Source organism: Oncorhynchus kisutch, linkage group LG4, assembly GCF_002021735.2.
Source record: "Oncorhynchus kisutch isolate 150728-3 linkage group LG4, Okis_V2, whole genome shotgun sequence".
In the NCBI taxonomy this organism is placed as follows: domain Eukaryota; kingdom Metazoa; phylum Chordata; class Actinopteri; order Salmoniformes; family Salmonidae; genus Oncorhynchus; species Oncorhynchus kisutch.
The window spans coordinates 44,683,973-44,710,843 of NC_034177.2; the positions used below are offsets into that span (position 1 = coordinate 44,683,973).

The window sequence follows — 26,871 nt, forward strand, 5'->3', positions numbered from 1 at the left end:
GTTTTGTGTCATTGTCATGCTGGAAGACCCAGCCACGACCCATCTTCAATGCTCTTACTGAGGGAAGGAGGTTGTTGGCCAAGATCTTGCGATACATGGCCCCATCCATCCTCCCCTTAATACGGTGCAGTCGTCCTGTCCCCTTTGCAGAAAAGCAACCTCAAAGAATGATGTTTCCACCTCCATACTTCATGGTTGGATGGTGTTCTTGGGGGTTGTACTCATCCTTCTTCCTCCAAACACGGCAAGTTGCATTTAGACCAAAGAGCTATATTTTTGTCTCATCAGACCACATGACCTTCTCCCATTCCTCCTCTGGATCATCCAGATGGTCATTGGCAAACTTCAGATGGGCCTGGACATGCGCTGGCTTGAGCAGGTGGACCTTGCGTGCGCTGCAGGATTTTAATCCATGACGGCCTAGTGTGTTAATGGTTTTCTTTGAGACTGTGGTCCCAGCTCTCTTCAGGTCATTGACCAGGTCCTGCCGTGTAGTTCTGGGCTGATCCCTCACCTTCCTCATGATCATTGATGTGGTGAGCTCTTGAAGACCCAATCAGGGTGATTGACCGTCATCTTCAACTTCCATTTTCTAATAATTGCGCCAACAGTTGTTGCCTTCTCACCAAGCTGCTTGCCCATTGTCCTGTAGCCCATCCCAGCCTTGTGCAGGTCTACAATTTTAGCCCTGATGTCCTTCCACAGCTCTCTGGTCTTGGCCATTGTGGAGAGGTTGGAGTCTGTTTGATTGAGTATGGACAGGTGTCTTTTATACAGGGAACGAGTTCAAAACAGGTGTAGTTAATACAGGTAATGAGTGGAGAACAGGTCTGTGAGAGCCGGAATTGTTACTGGTTGGTAGGTGATCAAATACTTATGTCATGCAATAAAATGCAAATTAATTACTTAAAAATCATACAAAGTAGTTTTCTGGATTTTTTTAGATTCCGTCTCTCACAGTTGAAGTGTACCTATGATAAAAATGACAGACCTCTACATGCTTTGTAAGTAGGAAAACCTGCAAAATCGGCAGTGTATCAAATCCTTTTTCTCCCCACTGTAATTGGTAGTATTGGACAGAAAACACTGAAGTTTCCAAAACTTAAAATAATGTCTGAGTATAACAGAGCTTGTTTTTTGAAAAATGAGCTAGAATGTTGTTTTTCTAAGTGGCTCCCATTTTGGCTGTAGTGTTTCTAGCGCATTCCGGTTTCCGGTATTCTCCGTCTTAAATTATATCATTTATTTACATAATAGGGTACCTGAGGATTGATTAGGAATGTTGTTTGACTTGTTTAGAAGAACTTTATTGGTAATTTACGGGATTCATTTTGAAAGAGGGAAACCGGTGGATTACGGAGTCAAGCGCGCCATTGAAGCTTACTTTTTTGGGATATAATGGACTTTATCAAACAAAAAAGGACCATTTGTTATGTAGCTGGGACCCTTGTGATTGCAACCAGATGAAGATCTTCAAAAAGGTAAGTGATTTATTTTATCACTATTTCTGACTTTCGTGTCGCATCTGCTTGGTTGGAAAATGTATGTAATGCTTTTTCTTGCGGGGCGCTGTCCTCAGATGGGGAAAGCATGGTGTGCTTTCCCCGTAAAGCCTTTTTGAAATCTGACAAAGCAGGTGGATTAACAAGACAAGCTTTTGAGAAGAAAATCCAACCAGGAAGTGGGAAATCTGAGGTTTGTAGTTTTTCAACTCTTTGGCGATCCGAGATAGTGTCAATTTTGGTTTTAAAATTTGAGTCTTAAAATTTGGTCCTAAAATTTGTTCCGGTTGAACTTCCTAAGGCTTCCGCTAGATGTCAACAGTCTTTAGAACCTGTTTGAGGTGTCTACTGTGAAGGAGGAGAGAATGAGAGTTGATTGAGTAAGAGGTCTGCCAGAAGGCCATGAGCTCATTCAGGCATGCTCCTGTGAGAGGTAGCTGTGTTCCATTGCATTTCTAAAGACAAAGGAATTCTCTGGTTGAAATATTATTGAAGATTTGTGTTAAAAACATGCTAAAGATTGATTCTATACATCGTTTGACATGTTTCTACGAACTGTAATGGATTTATTTTACTTTGTCTGGCCTGCGCGTCGTGAATTTGGATTTGTGAACTCAAGGCGCGAAAAAAAAGGAGGTATTTGGACATGAATGATGGACTTTATCGAACAAAACAAACATTTATTGTGGAACTGGGATTCATGGGAGTGCATTCTGATGAAAATCAAAGGTAAGTGAATATTTATAATGCTGTTTCTGACTTCTGTTGACTCCACAACATGGCGGATATCTGTATGGCTTGTTTTGTTCTCCGAGCGCCGTACTTCGATTATAGCATGGTGTGCTTTTTCCGTAAAGCTTTTAAAAAATTTAACAGTGGTTGCATTAAGGAGAAGTTTATCTAAAGTTCCATGCATAACTCGTGTCTTTATCAATGTTTATTATGAGTATTTCTGTAAATTGATGTGGCTCTCTGCAAAAATCACCTGATGTTTTGGAAGCAAAACATTACTGAACGTAATGCGCCAATGTACATTTTTGTATATAAATATGAACTTTATCGAACAAAACATACATGTATTGTGTAACATGAAGTCCAATGAGTGTCATCTGATGAAGATCAAAGGTTGGTGATTAATTTGATCTATATTTCTGCTTTTTGTGAATCCTCTCTTTGGCTGGAAAAATGGCTGTGTTATTCTGTGACTAGGTACTGACCTAACATAATCAGATTGTGTGCTTTCACCATAAAGCCTTTTTGAAATCGGACACTGTGGTGGGATTAACAAGTTTCTTTAAAATGGTGTAAAATAATTATGAGATTTGTTTGAATTTGGTGCCCTGCACTTTCACTGGCTGTTGTCATATCGATCCCGTTAACGGGATCTCAGCCGTAAGAAGTTAACCTCTTGAAGCTAGGGGGCACTATTTTTATGTTTGGAAAAACAACGTTCCCACAGCCTATTTCTCAGGACCAGATGCTAGAATATGCATATAATTGACAGATTAGGATAGAAAACACTAAAGTTTCCAAAACTGTCAAAGTATTGTCTGAGTATAACAGAACTGATATTGCAGGTGAAACCCTGAGAAAAATCATACCAGGAAGTGGCTTCTATTTTGAAAACCATGTTCCATAGCCTCCCATTGCTCCATTTAAAGGAATATCAACCAGATTCCTTTTCCTATCGCTTCCTCAAGATGTCAGTCTTCAGACATAGTTTCAGGCTTTTATTTTGAAAAATGAGCCAGAAAGATAACATCGCGTCAGGTGGTCACATGAGTTTTGGTCCATTTCCTTTCCCTCTCCTACTGAACAAGACCATTGCGGTTGATATAGTATCGATTATATATTTTAACAACCACCTGAGGATTGATTATAAAAAACGTTTGACATATTTGTGGACATTACAGATATTATTTGGAATTTGTCTGCGTTGTCGTGACCTCTCTTTCCTGTGGATTTCTGAACATAATGCGCCAAACAAACAGAGGTATTTTGGATATAAAAATAATCTTTATGGAACAAAAGGAACATTTGTTGTGTAACTGGGAGTCTCGTGAGTGAAAACATCCGAAGAGCAAAGGTAAACTATTAATTTGATTGCTTTTCTGATTTTCGTGACCAAGCTACCTGATGCTAAGTGTACTTAATGTTTTGTCATGCGATCGATAAACTTACACAAATGCTTGGATTACTTTCGCTCTAAAGCATAATTAAAAAATCTGAAATGACAGGTGGATTAACAAAAGGCTAAGCTGCGTTTTGCAATATTGCACTTAATTTCATGAATAGGAATATTTTTTGTAATATTATTTGACTGGGGCGCTATGCTATTCAGCGGTTGCTGATGACAATTATCCCGCTTAAGGGATGGGTAGCGTCAAGAAGTTAAATTATGTATGACCCTTGTATTTTCATGAATGTTTAATATTACGATTTCTGTAAATTGAATTTGATGCTCTGCAATTTCACCGGATGTTATCGAGGTGGGACGCTAGCGTCCCAATGAGCCGTAAGAAGTTTTATAGGGGATTGGACGGGAAGGGATTCCAGCCTGTCTACACTGCTGAGCCAACTGTCCTCACAAAGCCAAGCAAACAGAGAAATCAGCAGCACAGGATCCTCCATGGTGTTCTAGCATGGCAATGCACATCTTATCTACCTGACAGGCTGGTACGTCATCATAAACGCAACACTCCCTTTTTTGTAGGAGCCACACTAGTTTGGACTGATGTGATGAGGTCAATTAGCCTGGTCGCAGATCTGTTTGTGCTGTCTTGACAACTATGGTCATTGGCAAGACTGTACAAAGAGATCACAGACCAGGCTATAGGTCATTGCCCTGGAGAAGGGTAAAATGCAGGCGTGTTGGGGGTCAGGTTTGGTAGAGGACCCACCTGTCTCCTCTTTGAGCTCCAGGAAGAACTTCTGGTTGAAGATGAAGGCCACTCCGCTGATCTCCTCTACCTTGGCCTCGGCCGTGGTGTTCCTGTTGACAAAGTTGGCTGTGATGGCGATGGCCAGCTTACCCCGGAACTCCTTTCTCTTGAAACCTGAGGGAAAGTGGTTATGGTTCTGCTTAACATTTTGGAAGTCAATCATTTTATATTAAACTGGGTCAGATTGAGTAATAATTTTATTGTATTATTCTTATAGCACCATGTAATAAACAGACTGATGAAGGTTCAGATTAAGCAATTTTTTTTTTTTAACTATGGTAGAATTGCAAAATACTACCTTTGAACTTGAGTAATAATTGTCTGGGTGATGATTTACCCATTTGCTTTCCTTTTTAGGTCCATTCAGACTACAGTCAAGACTAATGCCAATACTGCAATTGACTTTCACCTGTCACATGACCAGGGTCAGTCTGTATACAAGCCATTTACCTTCTCAGGCTCCCAGGTAGACCTCTGGGCAAAGTGCTCAGATGCAGTTCAAATGTTGCCAGTGCTAACTATAGTTAACTGCAGATGAAGCGTAGTAGACACTACCAGGGGTGCAACGTCGGTTTTAGTGGGGGGGACATAATAAAAAAACATTAATTTCAGAATGTGGGGAGGACATGTCTCCCCCCCCCCCCGTCCCCCGTCCCCAGTGAAAGTTGCGCCCCTAGTCACTACAACCAAAACCAGTCAGCCAATGTGCCCTTGGAGTGCAGCTCAAACTGTCAACAGGAAGGATTTGGAGCTAAAAAAGGAGCGTCGCACCATCTCGCCCCAACTCAGCAACCTTGGTTCCTATAAAATTAATGACTTGTGCTTTGAACCATAGCTTTAAAGGGCTCCCTCAATGTATGGCAGAAGCAATCCACTGTGTAAACGTGCATGTATTCCCTCAGGCTTTTTTCCTTGTTTGTGTGCATTTCTATTAGACTTTCCCTGTCTAGTATTTTATGGATAAGTGAAACTCTGTAGTTGAAAATGTTCAGGTGTGCAACTTTTAGCTGTGCCCCAAGGGTCTTCCAGGCTCCTGTCAATGTTAAAACAGTCAAACATTAACATCTCCATCGTGTGTTCTCACCATCTAGCGTGTTTCTGCGTCCATCCGCACCGATCACCACGTCAAATTCATAGTCAGTGAGGGGGTGGTTTGATGGTCTAATCTCAGCTCTCCATCCAAGCCCTGGGAAAAAGAGAAGATACAGTATTAGACAAGCGTTCGAGACAGCAGCAAGTCATGAATACAGCAATATTGTAAACATTTCCTGTTTTCCATGACTTAAGGTTTCAGAGTTTGTTATTGGATGACGAGTCACTACATGGTGCTTTTAGATTAATGTGAGGGCACGGTTAAATACATAGCCAAGTTCTCTGCAACTATTTATTTTATTTGTATTTAACTAGGCAAGTCGGTTAAGAACAATGACTGCCTACCCCAGACGACGCTGGGTCAATTGTGCGCCGCCCTGTGGGACTCCCAATATCATGGCCGGATGCGATACATCCTGGATTCGAACCAGGTAGTGACGCCTCCTGCACTGGGATGCAGTGCCTTAGACCGCTGTGCCACTCGGGAGCCCATATAGCTGGAGTCTTGCTGGGGGTTTGCAATCTTTCACAATGCAGCGTGGTAAGTGGCAATGATGCAGAGCGAAAACAGTGACCCTCTCCATATCAGCTCAACACTCGTGCCACACCATCTTACAGAAACGCGCCAGACCCATTCTCCTGAGGTACCCCCTGAAGGACACTGTCACTGCTGCAGAGAAGGACACATTGCAACCCTAAATTTAGGCTAGTCTTCCTTCTGTCTTCTTCTATATTTATCCATCTAGTGACAAGTCTGCCACCACATGCTACTGAAGAAATAACCGGGAGAAAAAAAACAGGACGCTTGTTTAAATCCAATGTTCAAAATCAAAAGAATGAGACAGTTGGTGAAGCTTTGGGACTCTGAAATACAGCTTCATAAATATACAATGGACTTATTTTTGTCATCAACTCAAATTAGGCAAGCAACATTGCAAGCTGATAATTCACAGAATAACAATGCAAAAAGCAGATTTATGACATATGCAAGCATGAAATAACAGTAAAATAAACAAAAATAAATTGTTTGTTGTAAACACAGCTGTTTAGTGATTGCCATGGCATGAAGGCCAGGCTTGTGACAGTCATGGAATTTTGAATGATGGTTGTTGTTCAGCCAAATGACCCTCGGTCACCATTATATTCATTTGAATAGCAAAATAATTAAGCAAGAAATATATAAATGTGCTGCTGCAGGGAGGGGGTCATTGCCTAAGCAACCAAAGACTTGTTTGCTACACCATTTTACCCCTGAAACCGACTCAACAGCCCAAATGGTGGTGGTGGGGTTCATGATGTTCTTCATTCATAATCGTAGGTTACATAATTATACGGTACTTGTGCAAGCCCTAATGGAGGTTTGAAGTTCAGATACTTCCTTTCACAGACTGATGCCGGACCTGATACCACTGGGTCAGATTCAAAAGTGTAGGGGCAGAAAGCTGTATTTTCGGACAAAAAATAAATAAGTTACCTTCATTCTCCTGGTTGTCCAGTGGTTCCAGCAGTTTAACAAACTCCACATTAACATGGACCTCCACTCCCACGATAAGAGAGACCTTCAGCAGCATGAGCTGGAGCTGGCGAATACCTTCATAGACAAACAGATCAGGTATATTTAAAGTGGCAGTGCAGTTTATAAAAAAATATATATATTTATAAAAAAGTGATTTTACTGATACAATATTTTCCCCATTATGAAAAATATGTTAAAGGCCTTTTTGAGTAAGAGCAGTTTGAAAAATAATTCCTGGATTTTCAGCCTGTACAGGTGGGATGGAGTTTTTGGCCCAGATCATATCACATCACAATCTGATCTGATCATTCTGACTATCACCACCATCATCTTTTATTTGCATATGCATCCTCCTACTTTGAAGGCGTAAGAAGGGTAGGCTCTAGAGTCTACATGATGTTAGATTGGAAAAAAAGCCCACGAACGGCTAGTAAAAGCTCAAACCAAATTAATTCACCAACTGGGTATCACAGCTACCTAAGACAAAGCCTTACACATCTGGACAACCAATACATCCGTTGCTAGACAGGATTTAAGGGATGCCTGTTCTTTCTCACTTCATCTGACCTCGGCCCAAATTCCTTCCTATCTCACAGCTGTGCTACCTTATCTGTTGACTGAAACCAGACACTGGCACTTCTCTCCATAGGACACCTAATTTCTAACAATATGTTCTGACAGAATGTAAACTTTCTGCATTAAATGAGGCTCAGGGAAATAAATGATAAAAAATATTTGTGTTATTTTCATTAAATAAACAGTGATTTGTCATAGTGATCATTAAAAAAAACTGCATGGGGGCTTTAACACATATCCATCAACACACAATATCCAATAACCTGTGGCCTTGCTAGGCTTAGAGACAAGGTTAGTGAAATGCCACATGACTGACTCCATTCTGACGTATAGGTGGTGTAGCTAGCTAGCAGCTGGTAAGTCTGTTTTCAACTTCATATGTTAACGTGAGAAGCAGTATTTATGACCCTGATAAAGGACACCAGAAGGTCACTATCTGGCAGCTTTGGTTTGAAAAACACACAACATTTGCATTTATGGGCTCCTCCACTTTGCATGTTATCTAAGGCAAGGAAGTAGCAGGGAGATGTATAACTCACACAATCATCAGATCTCTCGGCAGAGCGACCTGGAAATACAGTACCAGTCAAAGGTTTGGACACACCTACTCCAACGGTTTCTCTATATTTACTATATTATAGAATAATAGTAGTGAACACATCAAAACTATGAACACATATGGAATCATGTAGTAACCAACAAAAATTAAATGTGTTCAACAAATCAAAATATATTCAATGTTTGAGATTCTTCAAAGTAGCCACCATTTGCATTCTCGCAACCAGCTTCATGAGGTAGTCACCTGGAATGCATTTAAATTAACAGGTATACCTTGTTAATTTGAGGAATTTCTTTCCTTCTTAATGTGTTTGAGCCAATCAGTTGTCTTGTGACAAGGTAGGGCTGGTATACAGAAGATTGCCCTATTTGTTAAAAGACCAAGTCCATGTTATGGCAAGAACAGCTCAAATAAGCAAAGAGAAATGACAGTCCATCAGTACGTTAAGACATGTAGGTCAATCAATGCGGAACATTTCAAGAACTGTCGCAAAAAACATCAAGAGCTATAATGAAACTGGCTCTCATGACACCACCACAGGAAAGGAAGACCCCAAGTTACCTCTGCTGCAGTTAAGTTCATTTGTGTTACCAGCCTCAAATTTCAGGCCAAATAAATGCTTCAGAGTTCAAGTAACGGACATCAACTGTTCAGAGACTGTGTGAACCAGGCCTTCATGGTCAAATTGCTGCAAAGAAACCACTACTAAAAGGACAGCAATAAGAAGCAGACTTGTTTCAGCCAAGAAACACGAGCAATGGATATTAGACCGGTGGGAATCTGTCCTTTGGTTTGATGAGTCTAAATTAGAGATTTGATTCCAACCGCATGTCTTTGTGAGACGCAGAGTAGGTGAAAGGATGATCTCCGCATGTGTGGTTCCCACGGTGATGCATGGAGGTGGTGGTGTGATGGTGCTTTGCTGGTGACACTGTCAGTTATTTATTTAGAATTCAAGGCACACTTAACCGGCATGGTTACCACAGCATTCTACTGCGATACGCCATCCAATCTAGTTTGCGCTTTATAGGACTATCATTTGTTTATCAACAGGACAATGACCCAACACACCTCCAGGCTGTGTAAGGGCTATTTGACCAAGAAGGAGAGCGATGGAGTGCTGCATCAGATGACCTGGCCTCCACAATCACCCGACCTCCATTTTTTTTTTAAACACACCTTTATTTAACTAGACAAGTCAGTTAAGAACATATTCTTCTTAACAATGACAGCCTACACCGGCAAACCCAGACTATGCTGGGCCAATTGTGCGCCGCGCTATAGAACTCCGAATCATAGCCGGTTGTGATACAGCCTGGAATCGAACCAGGGTGTCTGTAGTGAAGCCTCTAGCATTGAGATGCAGTGCCTTAGACCACTGCGACACTAGGGATGGTTTGGGGCGAGATGGACTGCAGAGTGAAGGAAAAACAGCCAACAAGTGCTCAGCATGTTCATGAACTCCTTCAATACTGTTGAAAAAGCATTCCAGGTGAAGCTGATTGAGAGAATGCCAAGTGTGCAAAGCTGTCAAGGCAAAGGGTGGCAACTTTGAAAAATACCAAATATATTTAGATTTGTTTATCACTTTACTGGTTACTACATGATTCCATGAGTGTCATTTCATAGTTTTGATGTCTTCACAATTATTCCACAATGTAGAAAATAGTAAAAAGAAAAGAAAAACCCTTGAATGAGTAGGTGTCCTAACTTTTTTGGACTGGTACTGTATATTGAAAATCTAACTGAAGAACATGGGAGTGACAGATCATGTAACAATGTTACCATCTGAAAAATACCGTAGTCTGTTTTCCCCAGCAGTACACCAAAACAATGAAGAATAATATTACTTAACATACTTCAATGAGATAAGAATGGCATTACAAAAAGTATGAAACTTACTGATGTGGTCTATGGCTCCGGCACAAAATTTGCCATAGAACTTCTTGGCCCCGAGGCCCCTGAGGTCATGGATGGTGTAGGGCCACAGGTGGAGCACGTTGTTTCTGGAGAAGGTGTCCCTCTTCTCAATCACCACCACCTTGGCCCCCAGCAGAGCCAGCTCGATGGCTGTGCGTAGGCCACAGGGCCCTCCTCCAATGATCAAAGACTGGGCGGGGGCGGGAGGAGAACAAGAGACATCAGTATACAGTAAAAAAATAATTAAAAACACAACCAAGGTAAACTGTTGCAAAGGTGAAATGAAGTGTGATTACAGAAAATGTGATCAGCTACATCGAAGGTGTTTTCTTCTATATAAGTTATATTGTAGTGCAACCTCTGGTATACTGTGGCATGGTTTGTTTAACTTTACAAATCAATGGTTTGGCATTCATTTTAAAGTAAAACATCTGAGTCTCAGCACCATTCTGTTAAAACGTCTTGGTGACAGGGGGCAGTATTTTCACATCCGGATGAAATGCATGCCCAAAATAAACTGCCTGCTACTCATCCCCAGAAGATAAGATATGCATATTATTAGTAGATTTAAAAAAAAAATCAAACACTTGAAGTTTCTAAAACTGTTTGAATCATGTCTGAGTATAACAGAACTTATTTAGTAGGCGAAACCCCGAGGACAAATTATTCAGATTTAAAAAAAAACTGAGGTCACTCTTTTCAATGGCTTTTCATTGAGAATCCAGATTTCTAAGGGACCTTCTTGCAGTTCCTATCGCTTCCACTGGATGTCAGTCTTTAGAAATTGGTTGAGGTTTTTCCTTTGTGTAATGAAGAAGTACGGCCATCTTGAATGAGGGTAACTTGAAGTGTACTGTTAGAGGCGCGTGACCAGAAAGCATGCTTCAGTTTGTATTCCTCCTGTATTGAACACAGATCATCCCATCTTCAATTTGATCAATTATTTACTTTTTTTTTTAAACCTAAAGTTCTATTACAAAAGTAGTTTGAAATGTTTTGGCAAAGTTTCCAGGTAACGTGAGAGATATTTTGTAGCCACATTGCACAATTTGGAACCGGTGTTTTTTCTGGATCAAACGCGCCAAATATATGGACATTTTGGATATATATCGACGGGATTAATCGAACAAAAGGACCATTTGTGATGTCTATGGGAAATATTGGAGTGCCAACAAAAGAAGCTTGTCAAAGGCATAAATTATATTTTTATTTCTGCGTTTTGTGTCGCGCCTGCAAGGTTGAAATATGCTCCTCTTTGTTTACTATGGTGCTATCCTCAGATAATAGCATTGTTTGCTTTCGCCGAAAAGCCTTTTTGAAATCTGACATGTTGGCTGGATTCACAACAAGTGTAGCTTTAATCTGCTATCTTGCATGTGTGATTTCATAAGTTTGATTTTTATAGTAATTTATTTGAATTTGTCGCACTGCATTTTCACTGGCTTTTGGCCAGGTGAGACGCTAGCATCCCACATATCCCAGGGAGGTCATGGAATTGCCCCTATGCTAAACATGCTAGAAAACATGGATATAAAATGGGCAGAATCATTCTTTTTAACAGTCTGCATTCTTTGTTCCAATTCTTAGCAAAATCAGCAAATCTATCACAAAAAAAAATGCATCTTGGTAGGTTTCATATGCTTTTTGTTTAAAATGATCCCCTAGACATGTGCAGCGTAGCGTTTCATTTCTCCACATTGCTCACAAGCATCTACCAGCTGGGTGTGCAGGGATATCACATCAAGACAGTGATACATGATGAGAGACACAAGCTCTGTTTCACCTGCATCACAACATTACCATGAAAGAGAAGTCACGTTATGAAGTTACTGTACAGCTAGTACTCTAACACACTGTAAACCATATAACTAAATAGAACACAGTTATATGTGATTCTGTTTTACACTATACAGTGTAGTATGGAGGGACATAACATGTATCTACACTTCCATTTTACAGACTGTTACAAATCTACACAGGGGGATGGAATATTTCCCTGTGGGCTATTTGAATAGTTAGGCCTTTCTTATTGGTATATTAACCAATTTACCACCTGTTGATAAATATCTCACCAGGCAGGCCAAAACTCCATCCAAGATGGTCTTTTCAAACAGCATGTTAAAAGGGTATCATCGTATTTTTCACAATTGCATAGTATTATTCCAGCTATGAAATAATATTTAAAAAACTGGGAAACCAAGTTGACTGCACGGGCCTTTAATACAAAGTAGCCTTTTCCATCCGACGGTGACCCCCTACATCTGACACAGGAAAGGTTAACACTTTATTTGGATAGTCCCAAGTAGATGGTTTGTAGATGTTTAGTACAGGGCTGAACTACCGCATTTAGGGCCCTGGGGCACCTACCTCCAGGGCCCCCAACCCCCGTATTCATATGCTATCTGGGGGGCCCCATTTGGTAAACTAGCCTTGGTTCAGTAGATGTTCAGTAACATTTAAACTAACTATCTACTAACCCTTATCCTAACCCTTATTCTAAACCTAAGCAAGCATTTTCTTATCAACAAACACTGTTGATAATATGACCATCTGTAAGGGACTAAGTTAAAAATCAAAACCCAACCACCTATGAATCCATCTTTGTGCAGATATGGGATATTAACATGGACATGATCTAATCAATCCCAATGTGGGAGGTCTGCACAATGGCAAATACAGAGTTTGTTCATTTAAAGCTTGTTCCTTATATCTAGACGCTTTATTTCTTGTATCAAATCTAAATTACTTCTAACCTATGTACTATCTGCCACATAGATGAGTGTGACTTGTGCATTTGCAATACTGTGATAGCTTGACTGACTTCTTACCCTGGTGCCCTCACAGGCTTTGGCTTTCTTGTACTCCTTGTGGCCAGCTCTCTTGTCCAGTTTGGTCCAGAGGGCCTTGGCCTTCCAATTGGTGACCGTGGCTTTGAGGTTGCTGTAGAAGTTCCTGTAGTCTAGCGGGTCCAGATCCATCTGCCTGCATAGGATACTAAAGGCCTGCAGAGTGCCCTTACATGTGGACGCCTGGACAAAGTTCTCAAAGAGTTGCCCTGCCTGGGCACTCCTCTCATCCTCCTTTTCACCCATCTTCTGTTTTGGAGACTTGATCTGTCCGTCACTCCCTCGCTCTGTCTACAGCCGCTCTCGGGCTTAGTCTAACTATGATCAGACTGCCATCTCAGCGGGTTCTGGAAAAGAAAATGGCATTGGATTTTACTACAGTATCACTCTGCACTCAGACTGTGGTACTACAGGCAAAAATCAAGACATTCTCTGTGAAATGGTCTCCCAGTAATTAATAGCACTTAAACATTAAAACTATTACTGAAATTAAAAATTACTTTGCTTAACATGTTTAAAATGAAAACAAGGTCACATTCTAACTGTACAGAATGTCTGAGGCTTAAAATAGACTCTACATGCACTCCTTGGTATTCAAACCACTTCCTTTTTTACGTTACATCCATAGTATAAAATGGATTCAATAATTTATTTTTCCTCATCAAAATCAACAAATTTTAAACAGAAATACCCGATTTACACAAGTATTCAGACCCCTTGCTATGAGACTCGAAATTGAGCTCGGGTGCATTGGGTTTCCATTGATCATCCTTGAGATGTTCCTACAACTTCATTGGGAGTCCACCTGTGGTAAATTCAATTGATTGGACATGATTTGGAAAGGCAAACACCTGTCTATATAAAAGGTCCCATAGTTGACAGTGCATATCAGAGCAAAAACCAAGCCATGAGGTCGAAGGAATTGTCTGCAGAGCTCCGAGACAGGATTGTGTCGAGGCACACATCTGGGGAAGGGTACCAAAAATAACTTCTGCAGCATTGAAGGTCCCCAAGATCACAGTGGCCTCCATCATTCTTAAATGGAAGAAGTTTGGAACCACCAAAAATAATTTCAGACTATGAGAAACAAGATTCTCTGGTCTAATGAAACCAAGATTGATCTCTGGCCTGGATGCCAAGCGTGGAAGAAACCTGGAACCATCCCTACGGTAAAGCATGGTGGTGGCAGCATCATGCTGTCGGGATGTTTTTCAGTGGCAGGGACTAGTCAGGATCGAGGGAAAGATGAACAGAGCAAAGTACAGAGAGATCCTTGATGAAGACCTGCTCCAGAATGCTCAGGACCTCAGACTGGGCTTCACCTTACAACGACCCTAAGCACACAGCCAAGACAACGCAAGAGTGGCTTCGGGACCTGTCTCTGAACGTCCTTGAGTGGCCCAACAAGAGACCAGACTTGAACCTGATGGGAATCTCTGGAGAGACCTGAAAATAGCTGTGCAGCAACGCTCCCCATCCAACCTGGCAAAGCGGATCTGCAGAGAAGAATGGGAGAAACTCCTGAAATACAGGTGTGCTAAGCTTGTAGCATCATACCCAAGAAGACTCGAGGCTGTAATCGCTGCCAAAAGTGCTTCAAACAATGTACTGAGTACTTTGTTGAAGCACCTTAGGTAAAATATGATACTTCCGGGGGGGGGGGGGGGGGACTATTTAATCCATCTTAGAATACGGTTGTAACGTAACAAGATGTGGTAAAAGGGGTCTGAATACTTTCCGAATGCACTGTAATGTTGTAAACCAAAATGTCCATTGAGCAGGGAAACAGGAAAACTTTAAATAGTACGGCCTGTTTCAAGCATGAGGGTGACTTGCATAAATCCTCTAAAATACCCCTATTCTAATTTGCATAGCTGAAGATATTAATCAGCTCATAATGACAGCTCTGAAACCATTAAAAAAAGCCCAGGGATGAGATAAGGGATCTTTCCTCATTACAACACCAGTGTACCCTACACAACTTCCTACCTGCAGCCTCTCCCATTACCTGTGTATATAATAGTTTCACTAGACAGCCATTCAACTAGTCACCATTCAGTAGTTTATCCTCTGTGCTTGTCTCCATAGTTAAAGTAAGGACTACTAATTTCAAGCAGCATATTGTAGAAGAATGTGGTCAGAGTGTATAAGGAAAATCAAATATATATTATTCAATGACCTTGTATAATACATTCTCTCAACCCTTCATGTCAATTGGAATGTAAACCTGGATGTGTCAAAGGAACTTGACAAAATCCCAATACCATCAAAGCACTACAGTAGTGGCAACTCTTCTCCAGAGAGGAGAGAGAAAGCATTTTCCATGAGGCTCGAAACAGGAGCTCCTTCAATAGTGGAAAGGCTATGTGCCGAATGCAACCTGAACAAGTGAGAAGTCTGGCTGCAGTGGCTGAGGCCTGCCAGTCCACAGTAGCTCCCCTCTCCCCACTGCTTTTAGTGGACCAGAAGGGGTGTCATCTCTCATATGTAATCACATTCGGCAGATAGCAACAACATCTAATCTAACACGGACAGAGTCTCTAGCATTGAAAGACAGCTGCTCTAGCATTGAAAAAAACAGTAACTCACACACTTCCAGGGACTCGGTGTGGTATGGAAGTGTTCACGGCCTAATCTATATATAACCGATTGTAGCACTGTGCATTGTGGGAATTTGCACAGGAAGTGCCTAGCATGATATCGCGCTCACAATCTGCCCCTATTTGCAGAAACAGTTTTACATGGAGTACAGGAAAAACAAGACATTTCTATATTTCCACTGAAGTCCCTGCGTTTAATTAGACATGCACTCAGGGGAAATGTAGCTGCCTCCCTCTGTCATTCATATAGTCTAAACACTGTCCAAAGGATTTCACGTTACTGGAACAAAGACACTGTTCTATGTCCTGTGTGGTGTGTGAACATGTCAACATGTACCAATGTCCAGCTCACGTTCAATGCAAAAAAACAACCGCAACAACGTAACAGAGGTCCATTGACTCGAGAGAACATAGCTTATCCAGAGAGAGCTTCATCTTGAGAGTAGAAAGCAACGTTGATCAAAAGAATCAGATTCCAGAAATAAGCCCGGTCTAGTCTCTATCAACAGGGAGCAGCACAACCACTAGCCTCCACAGAGACTCTCATGGGCAGTGTTGTGATGGAGCCAAGACTCCAGGACCCAGCAGGGTTATATATGCTGCCAAGTATAGGACAACTTTCCTTGCAAAGACACAGGTCACAATTTCTTAGCATTTCACCAAGCCTTGACTGGAGCTCTTCGACGACAGGTCTACGGAGTAAGAATGGTGGACCATTCTTGATACATACGGCAAACTGTTGAGTGAAAATCACAGCAGCATTGCAGTTCTTGACACAAACCTGTGCGCCTGGCACTTACCACCATACACCGTTCAAAAAGGCACTTACATTTGTCTTGCCCATTCACACTGAATGGCACACATACACAATCAATGTCTCAAGGCTTAAAACGTCTTAAACCAGTCTCCTCCCCTTCATCTACACTGATTGATGTGGATTTAACAAGTGACATCAATAAAGGATAGTAGCTTCACCTGGTCACTCCATGTCATGGAAAGAGCAGGTGTTCTTAATGTTTTTTTACACAGTGAAGGTTACCTGGAATTTGCCTTAGCTAGGGGATAGAATATATACATCCAGGTAACGAAGCAGTACAACGCACAGGCAAGACATGGGTATCAGTTACAGCAGGAAGGGTTTCATTTCTGTAACAGCCACAACTACCGAAAGTCAAATATAATTACCTAAAAATCTTTACTGTAAGACATTCCCTCAAACTCCTTTTTTTTCTTCTTTAAAGAGTTTAATTGGACGACAAAGCAAAATGAGTTTGCTGTAGTACCACAGAGTGTTAATGTCAAGAACAGAACAGTGCTGTCTGCCCAGCAGGCACAGTGCGAGGCAGAGAAAGTTGTGCCTTCTCAGTGTGAGACAGGAATCAAAGGAGAGCCGACAAGTGCCTGGCCAGACAGACTGTGTGCCAGCAACACCTTTGAAAAACGTGGCTCACTGGCTCAGAGCACCAATTAAAGAGATTCACAAAGACTTCTCTTCATACCACTACAGCCTGTGTAAACAGATCTTTGTAGAGTACAGTACAGGCAATGAGAATATCGTCAGACACAATCTGGAGCATAGCACATTGCTTTTCTGAGGGACGATCCAATGGGGTCACACTAAGGGTTAAGGGTTTAGGCGTGTCAGTGGTGGTGTGGTGAAAGGGAATTCAAAGCGGTTGGCTGGTGACATGCAGGTTTAAATATGATGCTGATTAACTCCAGCACGCTTTGTTTCCTCTGAGGCAGGAAACATCAACTGGAGGAATGTCAGAGAAATATAGACAGTTTGTTCGAGGAGAAAGAAGGAACAAACAGAGAAGGCCTAAGGCCATTATGAAATATAATCCTATTATTCAGGCCAGCCGTTATCCTTTCGTCCAATCAGAATAGAACATACCTTGACAAAAAAAATTGCATTGCAGTCAGAAATTAACTCTAATTAATAATATTCTAACTTAGATTCATCATGAAAATAATACAGAACAATCCATTGAAGATCATAGTCTGACTCAGTCACAGTCCTCTTAATTGATTAGCATTTAACTTTATCAGAGAAGTTCCTGCTTGACATGGCCTCCCGTCTGTCTACCCAATGGACAGTTTCATACGTTAGCCTTAAATGGACCTGGAATGTAGTCATGTTTGGACACACCTACTCATTCAAGGGTTTTTCTTTATTTTGACTATTTTCTACATTGCAGAATAGTGAAAACATAAAAACTATTAAGTAACACATATGGAATCATGTAGTAACCCCCCCCCCCCCCCCCCCCCACCCCAAATAAAGTGTTAAATTAAGATATTTTAGATACTTCAAAGTAGCCACCCTCTGCCTAGTTGGCAGCTTAGCACACTCCGTACAAAGCTCTCCCTCACCCTCCATTTGGCAAATCTGACCATAACTATCCTCCGGATTTCTGCTTACTTGCTCAATACGGAAGTGGTCAGATGATGCAGATGCTAAGCTGTAGGACTGTTTTGCTAGCACAGACTGGAATATGTTCCAGGATTCTTCCGATGGCATTGAGGAGTACACTACATTAGTCACTGGCTTCATCAATAAGTGCATCGATGACGATGTCCCCACAGTGACCGTACGTACATACCCCAACCAGAAGCCATGGATTACAGGCAATATCAGCATTGAGCTAAAGGGTAGCGCTGCCGCTTTCAAAGAGCGGGACTCTTACCCGGACAATTAAGAAATCCAGCTATGCCCTCCGAACCATCAAACAGGCAAAGCTTCAACACAGGACTAAGATTGAATCCTACTACACCGGTTCAGATGCTCATCGGATGTGGCAGGGCTTGTAAACTATTACAGACTACAAAGGGAAGCACAGCTGTGAGCGACACAGTGACACGACGAGCTAAATTACTTCTATGTCCGCGACGAGGCAAGCAACACTGAAGCATGCATGAGAGCACCAGCTGTTCTGGACGACTGTGTGAGTATGACCTTTAAAACAGGTCATCATTTTGGCCACAGGGCCGAAAGGATAACCAGGACGTTTTCTCTGAGCATGCACAGACCAACTGGCAAGTGTCTTCACTGACATTTTCTACCTGTCCCTGAACGAGTCTGTAATACCAACATGTTTCAAGCAGACCACCATAGGTTACCTTGGTGTTCTTGGGCACAAGGACTGTCTAAATGACTACAGACCCGTAGCTCTCACGTTTGTAGTCATGAAGTGCTTTGAATGGCTGGTCATGGCTCACATCAATACCATTATCCTAGAAACCCTAGACCCACTAAATTTGCATACCACCCCAACAGATCCACAGATGATGCAATCTCTATTGCACTCCACACTGCCCTTTCCCAACTGGACAAAAGGAACAGCTGTGAGAATGCTGTTCATTGACTACAGCTCGGCGTTCAACACTACAGTGCCCTCAACACACATCACTAAGCTAAGGACCCTGGGACTAACCACCTACCTCTGCAACTGAATCCTGGACTTCCTGTCGGTCCGCCCCCAGGTGGTAAGGGTAGGTAACAACACATCTGCCACACTGATCCTCAACACAGGGACCCCTCAGGATTGTGTACTCAGTCCCCCCTGTACTACCTGTTTACCCACCCATGACTGCATGACTCCAACACAATCATTAAGTTTGCCGATGACACAGTGGTAGGCCTGATGACCGACAATGATGAGACAGCCTATAGGGAGGTCAGAAACCTGGCAGTGTGGTGCCAGGATAACAATCTCTCCCTCAATATGATCAAGACAATGGAGATGATTGTGGACTACAGGAAAAGGAGGGCAGAGCACGCCCCCATTCTCATCGATGGGGCTATAGTGAAGCAGGTTGAGAGCTTCAAGTTCCTTGGTGTCCACATCACCAACAAACTGTCACGGTCCAAACACCAAGACAGTCATGAAGAGGGCACGACAACGCCTTTCCCCCCCCTCAGGAGACTGAAAAGATTTGGCATTGGTCCTCAAAAAGTGGTTGCATCACTGCCTGGTATGGCAACTGCTCGGCCTCCGACTGCAAGGCACTACAGAGGGTAATGCGTACGGCCCAGTACATCACTGGGGCCAAGCTCCTGCCATCCAGGACCTCTGTGGCAAGCGGTGACAGAGGAAGGCTCTAAGAATTGCCAAAGACTCCAGCCACCCTAGTCATAGACTTTCTCTGCTGCCACACGGAAACAGTACTGGAACGCCATGTCTAGGTTCAAAAGGCTTCTTAACAGCTTCTACCCCCAAACCTCAAGGCTCCTGAACAGCTAGTAAAATGGCTACCCAGGATATTTGCATTGACCCCCCCACACATTTGTCCACTGCTGCTACTCTGTTTATTATCTATGCAGTCACTTTAACTCTACCTACATGTACATATTACCTCAAATACCTGGACTAACCTTTGCCCCTGCACATTGACTCTGTACCGGTACCCCCTGTATATAGCCTCGTTACTGTTATTTTATTGTTGCTCTAATTATTTTTTTTCATTTGTTTACTTAGTACATACTTTAACACATTTGTTCTTAAAACTACATTGTTGGTTAAGGGCTTGTAAGTAAGCAATTCAGTGTAAGTACCTGTTGTATTTGGCGCATGTGACAAAACATTTGATTTGATATGTAATTTCAGTTTGTTACAAAACAAGCAAACTGCTGTGAAATATATTGTCAATAACCAAAGATATTGTATTTTCAGCTGATGTACAAAGCTTAAAGTAAAAGATGCAACAAAACGCATAGAAAAGCACACATAGAAGCAGTAGATCTGTTCTTAGACTTGCTTTCAATGAGAATGATAGATCTATAACTCACATTGTAATGTGAATTTGGTCAGGTTGTCCAAAAAGTTACATCCTGCAGCTTTAAAATGGATCACAACATTTTATTTGCAACTTTAGGTAGAAAACCAATAGTTTTTGCTCATGATGAAAATAAATGGTGTGGTCATCCTCACAAGTCAAGTCAGTTCTCCATGAAAGCAATTCAGCGTGTCCTTCTTTTAGCAACCGAATGCTTCAACCAAACTCTCCTTGAGTCCAACAAATGTCAGCTTTCTGAGAGGGCTATGGTTCAATTCTCATATGAAGACTTTTACTACAAGCACAAAACTTGAGATATGGGCTAGTGACTAAAATGTTGTGACAAACCTAATCAAATAATATAATTGTAAACCAATGCACGAAGAAAACAACTATTTAGTGTGATTAGTGACATTTACCATTAAACCCAACACCATTGCAAAACATTATACTGTGTGTGTTTGGGACTTACCATTGAAGACCATGACATTGAAGCCATTAGAACTGCTGTAGCCTAATGGTTTGCTTGTTCACCAGGAATGGTCTAACTAATCTAGATATTTTTTAAGGGAATAAACCACACAGGGCTATTTCCTGGACACATATTTAGCCAAGAGAAGGATGTACTGAATTTCTTTCATGGGGGACTGGCTATAGGGATGGCAGGTAGCCTAGCGATTAAGAGGGTTGGGCCAGTAATAGAAGAGAAAAAAAAGCCTGCTGTTCTACCCTTGAGCAAGGCAGTCAACCCCCAATAACTGCTCCCTGGGTGCTGATGATGTCGATTAAGAAAGCCCCACGCACCTCTGACTCCTCTCTGAGAACCTTCGAAAAGGACAAACATCTCTGCAGCACTCCAACAATCAGGCATTTTTGGTAGTGGCCAGACGGAAGCCACTCCTCAGTAAAAGGCACATGACAGCCCACGTAGAGTTTTCCGAAAGGCCCCTACTCTCTGGTCTGATGAAACCAAGATTCTTTGGCCTGAACGTCAAGCGTCACGTCTGGAGGAAAGCTGACACCATCCCTACGCTGAAGCATGGTGGTGGCAGAATCATGCTGTGGGGATGTTTTTCAGCGGCAGGTACTTGGAGACTAGTCAGGATCGAGGGAAAGATGAACGGAGCAAAGTACAGAGAGATCCTTGATGAAAAGCTGCTCCAGAATGCTCAGGACCTCAGACTGGGGAAAAGGTTCACCTTCAAAACAGGACAACGACTACACACAGCCAAGACAACACAGGAGTGGCTTCCGGACAAGTTTCTGAATGTCCTTGAGTGGCCTAGCCAGAGCCCAGACTTTAACATCTCTGGAAAGACCTGAAAATAGCTGCAAGGCTCCCCATCCAACCTGACAGAGCTTGAGAGCATCTCCATAGAAGAATGGGAGAAACTCCCCAAATACAGGTGTGCCAAGCTTGTAGCATCATACCCAAGAAGACTCAAGGCTGTAATAGCTGCCAAAGTTGCTTCAAAGTACTGAGTAAAGAGTCTGAATACTTATGAAAAACTGAAATATCACATTTGTAAACATTTCTAAAAACAAGTTTGATTTGTCATTATGGGGTATTGTGTGTAGATTATTTTATTTAACTAGGCAAGTCAGTTAAGAACAAATTTTATTCTACACCGTCCAAACCCTCCCTTGACCTGGACGACACTGGTCCAATTGTGTGCCGCCCTATGGGACTCCCAATTACGGCAGGTTGTGATACAGCCCGGGATCAAACCAGGGCCTGAAGTGATGCCTATTGCACTGAGATACAGTGCCTTAGACCGCTGCGCCACTCAGGAGCATTGACTGAAAAGCAATTGAATCCATTTTAGAATAAAGCTGTAACGTAACAAAATGTAGACTACTTTCAGAATACACTGTATGTGCATTATGTGGTGCTTTGCGACATACAATGTCCAAAAGTTACCTAGTAAAACACACAAGCAATCACAGTAATAATACTGTAAAAGGAAAACATCCCTCTCCCGCTCACATGCTTCTATCTGTATGAATATTTTGGTCTCTGTCAACATTCCCAGAATGTATATTGGCCTCTGACAGAAACCCATCCGGTTCAACAGTGACACTGACACCACTAGCTTCTGGTGTATTTTTGTCTTGCCTCAGGGCTGATATGCAGGCACAGCCCTTATAAGACACTTATAAGTGACAGGAAGTAGTGAGACCTTGTGTAACTGTTTTTTGTCTCCCTCGAATGGGCAAGGGAGAGATTATTCTGAAAAACTCACATGAAAAAGGTAGAAGATTAACATATCTGCTGTAACAATGGGAATAAGGCCCTTATAGAAAAAAATCCTTTGGCCATTGAGAGGGCTCAGGATTAAAGTCAAATTGGCAGGAACTACTGTACATCCAGTAAGAGCCAGGTTCTGCTCCCAGGAAATCTTGACCGGGAATACAATCATATAATTTGAGATGGTTTGGTTCCAACCGCTGTGTCTTTGTGAGACGCAGAGTATGTGAACGGATTATCTCTACATGTGTATGTGACAGTAGAACTTCCGTCCGTCCCCTCGCCACTCGAACCAAGGACCCTCTGCACACATCAACAACTGCCTCCCACGAAGCATCGTTAACCATCGAACCACAAAAGCCGCAGCCCTTGCAGAACAAGGGTAACAACTACTTCAAGGCCTCAGAGCGAGTGACGTCACCGATTGAAATTCTATTAGCGCGCACCACCGCTAACTAGCTAGCCATTTCACATCGGTTACATGTAGTTCCCACCGTGAAGCATGGAGGATGGTGTGGGGGTGCTTTGCAGGGGACACTGTTGGTGATTTATTTAGAAATCAATGCACACTTAACCAGCATGGCTACCACAGCATTCTGCAGCGATACGCCATCCCATCTGGTTTGCGCTTAGTGGGACGATCATTTATATTTCAAAAGGACAATGACCCAACACACCTCCAGGCTGTGTAAGGGCTATTTGACCAAAGAGACTGATGGAGTGCTGCATCAGATGACCTGGCCTCAACCCAATTGAGATGGTTTGGGATGAGTTGGACCAAAAAGTGAAGGAAAAGCAGCCAACAGGCGCTCAGCATATGTCGGAGGAAACACCGTTCAACTGGGTTCAACTGGCGACTGGGGTCAGCCTGCAGGCACCCGGCCCGCCATAAGGAGTCACTAGGGCCCGATGAGCCAATTAACCAATTGTGCGCTGTCCTATGGGACTCCCGGCCACGGCCAGTTGTGGCTTAACTCTTAAACTTAACCCTAACGGTTTAGCCACCTAGCTAACGGTTTAGCCACCTAGCTAACGGTTTAGCCACCTAGCTAACGGTTTAGCCACCTAGCTAACGGTTTAGCCACCTAGCTAACGGTTTAGCCACCTAGCTAACGGTTTAGCCACCTAGCTAACGGTTTAGCCACCTAGCTAAAGCTAACGGTTTAGCCACCTAGCTAAAGCTAATGGTTTAGCCACCTAGCTAAAGCTAATGGTTTAGCCACCTAGCTAAAGCTAACGGTTTAGCCACCTAGCTAACGGTTTAGCCACCTGGCTAAAGCTAACGGTTTAGCCACCTAGCTAACGGTTTAGCCACCTAGCTAACGGTTTAGCCACCTACCTAGCTAGAATTCATAACTCATCTCATGTTTTGCAAATTCGTAACATAGAATAGGAATTGTAATTCGTAATGTGATGACATCCACAAATGAATACATGCCATATGAAACATAAAATATTTTGCTAAATGGAGTGTCTCAAATGTATATACAGAAAAGTACCAAATTCTCTGAGACCAGGTTGTCAGAGAATTTACTCAGATCAGAGATGTTACTCAGATCAAATTGATGACTGTAGGCTATTTCAATAGTTTAGTGTCTCAAATAATCATACATGCACCATAGAAACCACTTGATTTTGCAGTAACAGTGCAGGGCCCCGTATGCACACGTCACCCGTTGTAAAATATGGATCATGATCTTTTTAAACTAGGACTGTGCAGTGGTGGAAAAGTAAAGATGCCTTAATAGTAAATGACTTAAGTAAAAGTGAGTCATCCAGTAAAATACTACTTGAGTAAAAGTCTAAAAGCATCTGGTTTTAAATGTAGTAAGGTAGTGGTGGAATAAGTACTAAATTATCATACTTGAGTAAAAGTTAAGTTAAAGTAAATGCTTTACATCAAATTTCTTATATTCAGCAAACCATACGACACGATTTTTTTTGTTTTTAATATTTTTTTACGGAGAGACAGGGGCACACACATAATTTACAAACTCCGTATTTGTGTTAATGGAGTCCGCCAGAGCAGAAGCAGTAGGGATGACAATGCGTTATCTTGATAAGTGCGTGAATTGGACCATATTGCTGTCCTGCCTGAGCATTTGAAATGTAACGACTACTTTTGGGTGCCAGGAAAAATGTATGGGAGTAAAAAGTACACATTTTCATTAGGAATCCGGTGGAGTAAAAGTAACATTTGTCACAAATATAAAAGTACAGATGCCGCAAAAAACTATTTAAGTAAAAAGGTTTTGCATTACTACTTAAGTACTTTACACCACTGGGACTGTGTAACCAAACACTATTTATACAGTATTCAGAATCCGATAGTATCTCCCAATAAATGTATAAATATTTCAGTTGCACGCTTTGAACAGAAATAATACGAGCTAAAGTTGAATAGAACACACAGGCAATGCATGTTTAAAGTGCTAAAAACTCACCTGAATAGTCGGTCAGTCGTACACTCACGCTCAAATGAGAAACAGACTGTCATTCACTGACATCTGTGTGTCAATTGAAACGAACTTCAAAATGACAGCTGTCCTAATCAAAACGCCTTGTTTTATTCCTGAATTATTAACGTTTCCACCGAGCAATAAACTTCAAGGTATCCAACTTCTATCTCAGTCAGTTGACTACTGAAAATGTCATGAAGTTGTAGCCGACAAACCGGAGCCGGATAAAGCCTGACAAAGTCTTTAGAGGAGGTGCTACGGAGTTATGACGTCCAATGAGAAGCTAAGCGATAACCTTGGAGCGTAAATTTGCTGCCAAACGAATCCTCGGATCAACTGTGAGAAACTTTCTCCCTGTAAGTAGACCTCTAAAAACATTTTGGAACCTAATGCATTTGAGAATAAATGGAGGAATAGTTAATGCCTTTATGTTGTCTAGCATAAAGAAGTTGCACAATTTGTTGTGACCGTCTTGACAGTGGGTAACGTGACAATAGATGCCCAAGGCAGCCCCAAATAGTTAACTCGAAGGAGTCAATGTCAATAGACAGGATAGACATAATAAGAACGCACTCACACACACGCGCCCTTCTCCACATTGCAGGGTATTTTATTGCCCTGAGACAGCTATGCTTTTGGACGACTTCAGTTACAGAGAGCGAGCAAACCCTCCACACACTGACATAACAAATTAGGGCTTCGGAATGACAAACCAGCCTCATAGTAAAGTGAACCTAGAGGATCAAGGAGCTAACATTTATAACCTGCCACAATAGCCTTTGATAAGTACATCTCCAGGATGTATCACAACCGGCAGTGATTAGGAGTCCCATAGGGCGGCGCACAATTGGCCCAGCGTCGTCCGGGTTTTGCCGGTGTAGGCCGTATTTGTAAATAAGAATTTGTTTTTAACTGACTTGCCTTGTTTTATTTTTTATTTTATTTAACATCCCGATACAGGGCCTAAGGGGCCTCTGTGAGTGTTTAAGAGTGAGTTATCCCATACATTTGGAAAACAGGCCCTATGGAAATAATATTTTCTATGATAATTTGATTGTGCAAAAAAAAAAATGAATTTTGTTGTTGAATTTTCAAACGGAATCCGAGACTGATCATATGCCTTTGACTCGATGTGTGGAAACATAGGATTAGCTGTCCATCTACAGGACAAAAGGTGCTATTGCAAATCCATAACAATTTGCACAGCACAGCCAACATGGTCAACTTCTCTCTCTGCCAGTGGCGGCTGGTGGGAGGAACTATAGGAGGATGGGGTCATTGTAATGGCTGGAACAGAGTTAATGGAACGGAGTCAAGCATGTGATGTCTATATCTTTGATGTGTTTGACACCGTTCCATTCACTCTGTTTCAACCACTACAATGAGCCCATTCTCCTATAGCTCCTCCCACCAGCCTCCACTGCTCTATTCGTTATATGCTACAAATATTATTATTATAAAAATATATATTTTATTTTTATTATTATAAAATGTCAAATTAAAAATGAATAACAAAAAAACATTGGACATCACCTTACGTATTTTTCTCTGAAGAAACAAAATAACATTATGAATGTATTATTATGTATTATATTTCTTGTCCAGCAGGGGGCAACCTGCTAACATAAATTGTGCATCTATCTTGACATGTTCTTCAAAACACAAATGAGATTTCATTAATTGAGTAAGTCCTGAAAGTATTGCTTTGTATATAGAATTCAATTCTTTATAATGTACTGGAAAGTTATATATTTCTGAGAACTTTCTATATCGCCCGAACAGATCCACAGATGATGCTATCTCTATTGCACTCAACACTGCCCTTTCCATCT

General features: G+C 41.9%; 1 protein-coding gene and 1 long non-coding RNA gene across 15 annotated transcripts in view; one reads left to right on the forward strand and one right to left on the reverse strand.

Moving 5' to 3' along the window:
- LOC109889585 (protein-methionine sulfoxide oxidase mical2b) overlaps positions 1-25,230 on the reverse strand; it is an 81,535-nt gene extending 56,305 nt beyond the window's left edge. For all 14 annotated transcript variants that reach the window (XR_004209735.1, XR_004209734.1, XR_004209733.1 and 11 more), the window contains exons 1-6: positions 25,025-25,230; positions 12,936-13,300; positions 10,090-10,297; positions 7,011-7,127; positions 5,529-5,630; positions 4,403-4,558 (exon numbers count right to left, since the gene is read on the reverse strand). Coding sequence is in view for 11 of the 14 variants with exons in the window: in XM_031823045.1 (XP_031678905.1) it covers positions 4,403-4,558; positions 5,529-5,630; positions 7,011-7,127; positions 10,090-10,297; positions 12,936-13,199 (847 nt within the window). In the remaining 3 variants the exon portion in view is untranslated. The remainder of the gene's footprint in view (positions 1-4,402; positions 4,559-5,528; positions 5,631-7,010; positions 7,128-10,089; positions 10,298-12,935; positions 13,301-25,024) is intronic.
- A 53-nt stretch (positions 25,231-25,283) lies between these two features.
- LOC109889586 (uncharacterized) lies at positions 25,284-26,871 on the forward strand. Its single transcript, XR_002255295.2, has 3 exons — positions 25,284-25,395; positions 26,645-26,723; positions 26,822-26,871. It is a non-coding gene; the product is annotated as an uncharacterized LOC109889586 (long non-coding RNA).